We start from the raw sequence: 10,760 nt of genomic DNA on the forward strand, positions 1-10,760 counted from the left end.
CCTTTTTTAAAATATGTTTTATTAAAAGCAGTGAACAGACAACAAAACATTATCTGGCAAAAGTGCAACAACAAATAATCCCAGACTGGAACAAATACTGATAAGTACTGCATGGTCACAGTCACTACCCCGAGTAGAAATGCCACTTGCAAATCATTATTTTTTGATTTCTGCATAATGTTTTCCACAACCTGAAATGTAAGTCTGTTATGTCACGAGCACGAAGATAACCTCCATATCAGAGAATTATGATAAATAAAAGCCCATCAGATTAACAGCATCTCCTCATAGGCTGCTTTAGAAATCCTGGGTGACAGACATATAATTATTCATGAAATCACTTTTCCTTCCATCAGGAGTGGGTGACCATCTCATGCATGATGAGACAAACCAATACTACTTAACAGGTGTTAGAGTATTGATTTCAGGGCTCACAGATGCATTGTGCATTAACTGTGAAATTCCTACTTTAAAAGTCAGACACAATGTTGGAAACTATTCAGAGAGCTGCAAATTAATTTTAGACCAATTAACAGATGAAGATGTTAAGATATTCATGGCATGAATCAAATAGATTAAGATAAAGATAGAAAGTGGCACTTCTTGAGGACCTGTGAAAATGACCCATGTCTTTATAACATCTACGTATATACCTTTTAAAACCAACATCTAAAATGATACATCTACAGAAAGAGAGAATTTGATGATATTTGGGAAATGAAATTACTTGCAAGTACATACAGTACAATAAACCTTTACATCAAAATGACCTCATTCTGTACAGTAATGACCTGCAGGATTTAACAGGAAGTACAGCTGTTTTGGTGGAATGTTGTAATATCTAATTACACATTTTACTGTAATTGCACTGTACGAGCTCACTACATGTATTTCTGCGTTACTTATGAAACGGAAAATTCACAGTATGTTGTATGGATATGGTCTAGGGCTGCAACTAACAATTATTTAAATTAGTAATTACTTTCTTGATTATTCATTTTGTCTAATATATATATATGCCAATTCAATTTCTTTAGATCAAGTAATCGTTTCAGCTCTGATGATGGTTATGAAATCTGACTGTAGTTTGTAAACAAATAAAAGATCAATAGTACTATTACTTAGTTTAATTACAAATACTCAAAGAAGTGTGTATGGAGTCACAGGGGTGCCATATTTTGTTATTTGTCTTTGTATTTCTACATTTATTTATTCTTTGTTATTTCTCTTTAAATTTCCACATTTTTTATATTTGCTTGTTATTCTTTTATTTATTCTTTTATATTTCCACATTTATTTTTTTATTCTTTTACAGATTTATTCTTTTTTATGGCACCTCTATGACTCCATAAGTGTGGTCCTGTTTGCTGCTACTTCAAAAATAATATCTCTTCTCTGACATTAATGCCATTATTGTATTCCAAGTCAACTTGTAACAGAGTAGTAAAACCATAATGTTTTGTTCCTTTTTTTGTGTTTTTTTTTTTTTGTGGGGGGGGGGGGTTAAGAAACCCATACAATGACATCTTTTTACCAGCCATCAAGGAGCTATTTGGTAGAACATGTTTTATAATTTTATACATTTTTAATGGGTTGTTTTTACAATCCAGTGTCATGTTTGTCCACTTAATCCGGTAGACTATACATTCAAATATTCCAAGTTAGTCCAGAATCTCTCACTTTATAAATGCAACTGAGCAACAGTCATAGTATTTCCTTCGTTGCTATTTTTAGACATTCATATTAAACTGCTTCCCGAGGGAGCGAGGAAGAGGGAGAGACGATTTAATCAGATGGAGGTGTAGTGTCTCCCAAAGCTGGTGAGTCTAATCTTCTCCGGCAGGATGATGTTTACTGAGTGCTCCGGCTCTTCCTGGTTGGCACCGCCGGCCTCTCTCAGCAGGTGTTCCCTTTGCTGCCGAACAAGTTGGCTGTACTTGGCATTAGCCAGCCATGTCTCACAGCGGCCAAAAAACACAATGCCTGTGGTGCCCAGGATGACCAGGCAGGTGAGCAGGGCAAGTATGCCAAAGCAGACAAGCTGACCGTGGGTGACGAAGATGCCGGGGGAGTGGACGGTCTCCTTCAGGGTGATCTTGAGCAGGTCTCTTTCAGGCGGTCTGAGGAGCTTGTGGAAGGCGTGAGCAGGGAGGGAGTAATGCTGTGGGGTCAGCGCAAACACTCTGTGATCTGCAGGCCTGGCGCCTACCGGCTTGGACTTGGCCTTCGGTCTGTGCTGCAGGGAACATGTGGGACCTGTAAACCATTTCTGGCAAACACACCGGAAGGTTCCATCAGGCTGGCCGACACACGTGCCCCCGTTAGTGCAGGGCCGTCCCGCACAGGGCGACAGGCTGGTGGTGTCGTTACAAGTGAAACCAGTGAAGCTGTGCGGACAGGCACACGTGAAGGCCAGGCCGTGATTTGTGCAGTTCCCACCGTTGAGGCAGGGGTTAGGCTGGCAGCTGTCAATGCTGATCTCACAGAAGTCTCCAGAAAATCCAGGGGGACATAAACAGGAAGAGTAGGCAGCTGAGCCATCGGCATCTGTGCATGTGCCTCCATTCTGACAAGGAGAGCTGGAGGACAGAGCAGCACAATGTCAATATGCAGCAGGGACCTGCTATCTTGTATAGAGCTTTACTACAGAATATTTTACCCTGTGGTTATAAGGCAGCCATCAGTGAAGCAGCCATCAAACTGGTTTAATCCTTTTTTACAGGTAGAGTTCAGATTTCAGATAGATGTTGAGGGGATACTGAGAATATCGACCAGTGAAAACCATGTATCTCTTAATTTCTCAAAATTTGAATTTATTTGAGAAAAAGTGAAGCATTAAGTGTTCCTTAATAGGTTCAGAAAATTACCTTAAAGCTAAATAAACCATTTAGGAACCCACTGGTTTGGCTTTCAGAGGATAGCAATAAAGAGCTGAGCTGCAGAATATTGCTCTCTGATATAATAAAAAAAAAAAAAAAAAAAAACTGAGGCCAATCTTTTTAGAGTTTGATTCAAGCTAAGAAAATATCCAGAATTTTTAGTTGGGGTAGGTCAGACTGTAATTGCAGCAAAAGCTACTGTTAATTATTCAGGTTTGTTTTTAGATATCAGCTCTCAAGGGTGGTCATGGCACTGGAAGCACTTAATCTGTCACGGCTAAATTCATGCTCAGGAAAGCTGCCCTGCTAAATAGTACAACATTTGTTTTTTTGTTGGGAACAAGTTCAGTGCCACATTCACAATGATGCCACCGTCTGGTACTGCAGTTATCCAAACATAACGTAGACTTTACACTGCTTAAAATGAGCAGTTGTACCCAAATGACTTACATGAATAAAATACATTATATTTTGAGTACATTTTCCATATTGTAATATATATTGTAATAGTGGAATAATATAGGACTGTAGCTAACAAATATTTTCATTCGCCATATTCCCCATTGCTGTAGCCTACTCTGTCTCTTATGAAGGACAAAAACTGTCCTGACTAGTATAAATACACACTTTTTCCACATTTATTTCTGTATTTCTGTGTCCATATGCAAATTAGGTAGGCGGGCTCGGTGTCCTGTGCTGATTGAATAGACCTGAGCCCACAAACCTACTCAGTTGTCATTCTAGTGCTTTCCCCTTGATAAGAAAGAGGAGAGGAAATGGTTGCAGTTGATAGAATGAAATTTTAAACTAATTAAAGAAGAACTATTTGACACCAGTGGGTGCTTACCGGTGCTAACATTAGCACCGGCTGGTTCAAAAAGGACTACCAACTGAAACATGAAGGTGTAGGTTCATAGCTCCCTTTTAATCGGCAATCAGCACAGGGATACAACACAACGGCATATTGAAAACAAGACAGCCTCAGAGAGTTAGGACCATGGATGTATTGACCCTGGAAACAGCCTTTTGTTTGGTCGTGATGTCACACCTCAGGGCCCGCCTATCTAATTGACATATGGACACAGAAATACACAGATAAATAAATGTGGAAATGTGGAAATTAACCTTTATTAATTTATTCTTTTTAAATAATAAGAGAATGAAAATACAAAATTGTGGTAAATGGCCATTAGAATCTCCTAAAGCCCATGTCGATCTAATTGCTTGCAGCCCATCACAAAAAATATTCAGTTTATTATATCATTTGACAAAAAAAGCAGCACAACTGAGAAGGTGAATCCACAGATTGATTGACTCTTTTGATAGAAAATACTTACATCATTGATTATTAAAATACTTGCCAACAAAAGATTAATCTACTAATTGTTTCAGCTCTAGAAAAAAAAATCTTATTAATTATCTGGGGTTGATTTTGTCATTCCACCTGCATTAATGGAAAACAGTATTGCTCATTTTCTGCAAATTAAAAATTTGTGCCTGTAATAAGATATAAAAGGAGTCTTCACTTTGCCTCTGCAAAAATCTCCCTGCATCCACATCTGCAGCATGTGATCAATGCAGCCATGCCTCACAAAATGGGAACACTGATAAAAACCCAGGATAAAAACAATCAATATCTCTAATAGTAGCTCATGTAATTACACAAGTTCTTAACTTTCTGTCTCTGTGAGTCAGAAGAAAAATGGCTCTGGCGTACTTTGCAGACATCTCTGGTGCCTCATAAAGGAGCTGATTAATGAAACCTCATGCAGCCGTTTTTAATGGAGACGAATTCCCCTGGCATACAAGTGAAGCTCCAGTCGTCTCGTTGTGAAAATTATAATAAGACTCAAATGATTTTTTTTATAAGGGAGGAGAGCTGTCGGTTCGCTGACACTGAGCTGTAGGCTATTGAATTTTAGGTGTGTGTCGTTCAAGTCAGTAAGGAGGCTGCCTGACAGAGAGCGAACATGGTTCAGAGTCTGGAGGGGCTGTGTCAGCTCCCTGCATCCCCAGAGGGTCTTTCATATTCATCTGATGGGCAGGAGGCGGATTCCTTCACGGATCAGTCCTGTCTGTAATCAGTCAGTGGAAAGGCAGACAAGGAGGCAATTTCTAGTGCTTAAAGGAATCATCCACAGTTTTTGTTGTAAATATTATTAAATATTTTCTAAAAGCAAATATTCCAGATGGATTTTTTTACGTTACTTATTTCAGTGGTCCTTTCAAATCCTAGCATCCACTGTAATAGCTGTACTCAGAAACTCAGCTATGTGCCAATTCCAGTGAGAGTTGAAGGACACGACCCATGAAGGTGGATCCTGAAGGCCTAACTGAGCCTGTGCTCTGCCAAAAACTACTGGCACGTTCAGGTCTTCCTCATCAGCTCATAAGGTCAAACATTTCCATGAATTTGTCCTCCAGTGGCTTAAATAGTGGGAAATGCCAACAGCAAATGTGGTTCACTTGGTAAAATTGCAGTTTTGGTTATAACAAATTTTACATGACCTTGTTCAGTGTTTCATTTTACCACAGAATGAAGACATTAATCGTTAACTTTTCTTAATCTCTGATGCTGTGCTATAATATATCCCGGCTCTTAACACATATAAGGGGTGTCGTTTATACCTTGATACCATTGTTTCCATTCTGCAGTGACTTTTTAGAATAACTGGTTCAATTCAGGCATTATAGATGTCAGTGATGGATGACTACCTGAAGGCAAATTCCTGGTAAATAATATTTCCTGGTAATATAGTATTTCCCAATGATATGGGATATGCAAAGTGCACCTCAGGTGCATCCTCCAGATACCAGCAAAAGAAGGCTGAATTTCTGGTCACATACAAGGAGCTTTTGAAATGTGACAGCCTTGTTTGGTGATTATGATGCATGCAGTTTTTAAATGTTGGCTTCAAAGGATTCAGCCCCTGAACTGGGATGCAGCTCATAATGCTTCCCATGTACACACCACCGGCTACTGTATAAAGATGTCTCTGTTTGTCAACAACAAGGACCAGAATAAACATGGCTGCTGCTGTATTTATGACAAAGAGGGAGCTGGGGAATTCATTTTCAGAAATTCATTCTTTCTACATGAGAGGGTTCACGTGTTTGATATGAAAGCAAAATTGCCGGCAGGAAAATTTTGTTTGTTTTGGTGATATAAGACTAATAATATCCCACTTTGCTATGGTACAAATGTACAGGAGGTTACTGTGCATTTTGTTGTGCATTGTTACTACAAAAACATCAATGAAAATTAAATCAGAATTATCATAACTTTAAATCAAGGTACCAACATGATGCCTGGGCTAAAGGACTGCGGTCTTCTCTTTACAGCTTAAACTGCTTTGATGCACCGTTACTGCTCTCTTTGCACTGCTTTCAGGTGCAGCAGGTAGCTGCTTTCAGCCAAAAAAAACGAATATACAGTATAGAAACTCGCTATACACTAACTGCTCAGCATCACACAGCAGACAGACATAGTTAAAACTGGTGAACATGGTGGAGCACTGAGCAGCTTAAGAGCGTTACATTTCTCTTGGGAGTTTGTAGGGTTAAGGGAGGGAAAGTTGGATTTACATGTGCCAGGCGGACAGAAACCCTCATCGCTAACACCACCTGGTCCCCACAAGAGATGACATTTGGCAGCAAAGAAAAGAAGCTCTTAGCAAGTAAAGGAATGAAGTTTGACAAAGTTTCTTCTAGACCGATACGTAAACAGCTGTTAATGCTAACATTGGCTATGTAGCGATAGCAAAAACTTACATATAGCACCTTTAAGTCTGCGCACCATTGGTCCCAAGTTGCATCAGGTGCTTGCACTTGATATAAACACTTACAGGTGTAGTTTCTGTAACTGTCTTCTACTACATACACCATGTTTTTTTTTTTACTTTTATGAAATTCCACAGATAAGTCAGCCCTCAGATAAAAAGTGACTTTCTGACTAGGAGTAATGAGCTGGAGCTCCATTCAAGTGGAGTTTTCCTTCTCAAACTTGGAAACTTGCCAGTTCCAATATTTTAGCATGCTCGAGTTTGCAGGGGAACAGTATCTAAGCAAGCGTTTCTCTTACAAAATAGGTAAACACCACGTTGCTTGTTACAAGTAACAGCAACCAAACGGTCTAATTTTTGTGCACTTAGGAGAAAAGAACATCCAATATTTTCTCCTCTAACTGCCTGCCATTACTAGCTATATACACACTAGCCAAAGTGCAGGGAGGTTTCGACTGGCTGCCTTGGCAATACAGTTTGAGCTGACAGACACTGCACCATGTATTGATTATTGTGCTTAATGATATACAAATGGAGACAAGGCTGTAAAGCACTCGAGTTTTCCCTGTACTTAAAATAGAAATTTTAATTAAAGATACTGATACCTGTTTGTGAGGCAAGGTCCTCTCTTCAGGTGGCAGTTTTCTCCCAGCGTAGCCGTGGGGACAGACGCACAGGTATCCCCCCTCTCCTGTCTCTATGCAGGTGGCATTACCAGCACAAGGCCTGGATGAACACAGGCGGGTGTCTGTTGTACAAAAAAAAAAAAAAAACAGAGCATGCTGTTTTTAGATCTCCCCCCTCGCTCTCTCACTGTGTGTTTCCATGTGTCTCTGCCTGTTTTTCCCCTCCCTCCTTTGTTTCCACTTTTCTCACTCACACTCCCCACCGCAGCATCTTGTCACCAAGAGCAAAACTGAGAACATAAGCAACCATGTTACACAGGCGAGCAGCTCATATGCTCCAACAGAATAGGAGATGCACTGTGAGAGCTGATAAGGAGGTCAAACTGAGCCAGAAGCCAAAAAATCTTTTAATCTTCTCTCTATCTTTCTTCCTTTGCTTGAGGGGCAGCAAGTAATTTTTATGCGATAATGTTCATTGAGGATATTATAATTATTACCTAATGTTTAATTTAAATAGGGGCGTCTACAAATATGGAAATGTGACTTTTAGAAAGCTTTGACATTTACATTTTCACAGCGACGGCACAATACTTTTGAGGTTCTGTTAAGTTTATTATATGTTCCTTGCTTAATGGCACAAAGCAGAGGATGGCAGTTTATAATGAGGATTTTGCTTCAGCTTTCATCGTTGACTCAGATTTCTCCATCATTATTTTCTTTTACTTGCCTTAGTCAGAACTTTTCTACTCTAACTTTGCCCATCTAAAAATACAGTTAACTATGTTCTCCTGACTCTGTCTTCATTCTGTGGCAACCTACGTGTCCCAGAGGCTCTGTGACTCACCCTCTGATACATGTCAGCAAGTGTTAGGAGGCAGATAGAGATAGGAGTGTCTGAGAGGAGCTTAATGAGACTCACCTTGGTCACACAGGCTGCCCACCCAGCCCTCCTTGCAGATACACTGCCATGCCTTCTCACAAGAGCCGTGCAGGCAGCCAGGGAAGGGCAGGCACTGGTCACAGTTATCTCCTTGCCACCCTGGTTTGCACCTGAAAGAGGTGGTGGAGGGGGAAACAGGAAACAGTCCAGACCTATTAATATACCACCTACAGAGCTTTGCAGGCATGCGCTCCTCACCATAAAAAAATAGTGAAACTGAAGATTAAAGTTATCTTTGATTATGCAGTAATTGGTTAAATTTTCCACTAATCATTTTGGCTCAAGAGCACACACAACAGTCTTTGCCAGAGAAAAAAAAAACATTTGAAACCGGGCAGGTTTTGTAACCAAAAGCTTTCAAAGCTATCTGTTAGGATAACAATGCTCTTTACTGTTTAAACAAAGGACTGATTTGGCTCTTAACACAATACAGGAGCCAAACAAATCTAGAAAGACACAGACGGATCCAGCTGGCTGGACTGTGATTGCGTTTCTCTGAGGGAGGAACATTTACAGCTCCAGCGATTTATGGAAATAAGGTTGCAAAAGCCCACGGGATATGGTCTATCATCTACACAGGAATCTGAGGTGATTTTTTTTAGTACCTGCACTTCCCTGGCTTCTCGCAAAACCCATTTTCTGTGCTGCACCCGGCGCTGCATTCCCAACCTTTTGAGACAAGAAAGAAAGGGACAGCAGCGTGTTTGCATCAAAAATCTAAGAAAACACATAAAACATTCAGAGCAATAAAATATTCATCCGTCACACTTTCTTTTTCCACGCACGTGAGTGAAATAGGTTCGAAAAAGAGTTTGTTTTTCTCGGATCTCTTTGTGTCGCTGTCAGTTATTGTCTCAGCGGACTGATCCAAATCTCAGATTACCTTCGGCGATGCCTGTCACGACCAGAATTAAGACCACCGCTGTGAGATGCATCGTAATGTCGAGCAAGACCCCCTCTTTGTCCTGCAAAAACAGAAACCGAGTTAAGTGGCAAAAAGAGCTCTGTGATTGCAAAGATGCGATGTTTTTCCATCTAAAAGACATCACATAACTCAAAAGTTCATTTTTACGAAAACAACAAAGCTTAAAAGGAGAACTGAGAAGGATGCTTTTCAAATATGGCAACATTTGTATGGAGCCCTGGCATATAAGGTTAAATACTATATCGCAGGAGATTTAAACCACAAAATAAATCACACACACATACACACATATACACACACACCGAAAGCCTAAATATTACTGATATATGTTTGTTTTTTTGTTTTGTTTTTTTTTTTTTCTTAGGGAATTTAACATAATTGGCGCACCTGAACCACACGCGTCTGTTCCCAAATGTATCCATTACGCACAAACATACAGGAAAAGAGAAAAGCAATTTCATCACAAAATCAACACATTTTTCTTCTCAAAAACCTCAATAACTAAAATGTCTTTGTGGCATCCGGAAAATTGTCTTACCTATGTCGCACCGGCGCTCTGTTTCCAAGTGGTTTCTTCGGTCATACTTGATGAATTTGATTTGACTTTTTTCTCTCTCCTTTAAATCCGAGCGACGTGCCTATTGAGAGTGATACCACAGGTGCACTAGTGGTCCTGCTGCTGCAGGTGGACCTGGAGGTTTTGACGGGACTGCTGCATCGTGCAGCGTCCCAGTGCAACACGCTCCTCCCACCTTCAGAGGGAGAATGTGTGCACCAGTCTGACCCCCAGGAGGAGGGAAGTGTTGTAATTGTACAATACTTTAGGTGCCCGTGTTTTACAAATGCATATGTTAAAGCCCTTGGAAAACTCTGTCAGGGAAGCAGGAAAGTCTCTGTAGGTTATTATCACTTCCAAAACAGCTCGTCTCTGCTTGTTCTTGTTTTAATTGTCTACTTAAGCACAATCCGATTAGTTTCTGCTGGTCTGAGTCTCAGCTAGTGGTGGAAGAATTATCGAGATCCTGTACTAAAGTAAAAGTGGCAATACAATAAGGGAAATACTCCATTAGTCCTGCATTTAAAATCTTACTTAAGCAGGCTGCAGTTATATTATCAGCTAAATGTACTTAAAGTATTAAAACTAATAGTACTCATAATCCATCAGGTGTGGCCTACATTATTATATATTACATTATTATATATTTTGTATGAAAAATCCTAAAGTAACTGGTAACTATCAATTTCAGATAAATGTAGTGGAGTAAAAAGTATAATGTTTGCTTGTAAAATGATGTGAAGCAGAAATATAAAGTAGCAGAAAATACGAGTACCTCAAAACTGCACTTAGGTAAAGGACTTGAGTAAATGTACTTAGTTACATTCCACTGGTATCTGCTGAACATTTATCTTACCAGTCTCACTTGTTCAAGTCAGAATATCAATTGACAAATGAGACCCATCAAATGAATTTCAAACTCTGTCTCAGACCCAGTTTTAAAGATGATATTGAATGACTTCCCTTACACACTGCCTACCTGTCATACATAATAATGCCCTGTTCTATTCTTAGTCCACTTATTGCTGTCCACAATCTCCTCTTATCCTTCC

At 39.8% G+C, this 10,760-nt stretch overlaps 1 protein-coding gene across 1 annotated transcript; it reads right to left on the reverse strand.

Annotated features, from left to right (window-relative positions):
* LOC108875079 (protein delta homolog 1) lies at positions 1-9,903 on the reverse strand. The gene is given in 8 exon segments (XM_018663747.2): positions 1-2,579; positions 7,267-7,310; positions 7,312-7,409; positions 8,207-8,337; positions 8,833-8,896; positions 9,111-9,192; positions 9,540-9,554; positions 9,691-9,903. Coding segments are annotated over 6 exon segments (1,179 nt in total). The 5' UTR covers positions 9,163-9,192; positions 9,540-9,554; positions 9,691-9,903; the 3' UTR covers positions 1-1,789.
* Positions 9,904-10,760: the final 857 nt, after the last annotated feature.

Source organism: Lates calcarifer, linkage group LG19, assembly GCF_001640805.2.
Source record: "Lates calcarifer isolate ASB-BC8 linkage group LG19, TLL_Latcal_v3, whole genome shotgun sequence".
Classification (NCBI taxonomy): domain Eukaryota; kingdom Metazoa; phylum Chordata; class Actinopteri; family Centropomidae; genus Lates; species Lates calcarifer.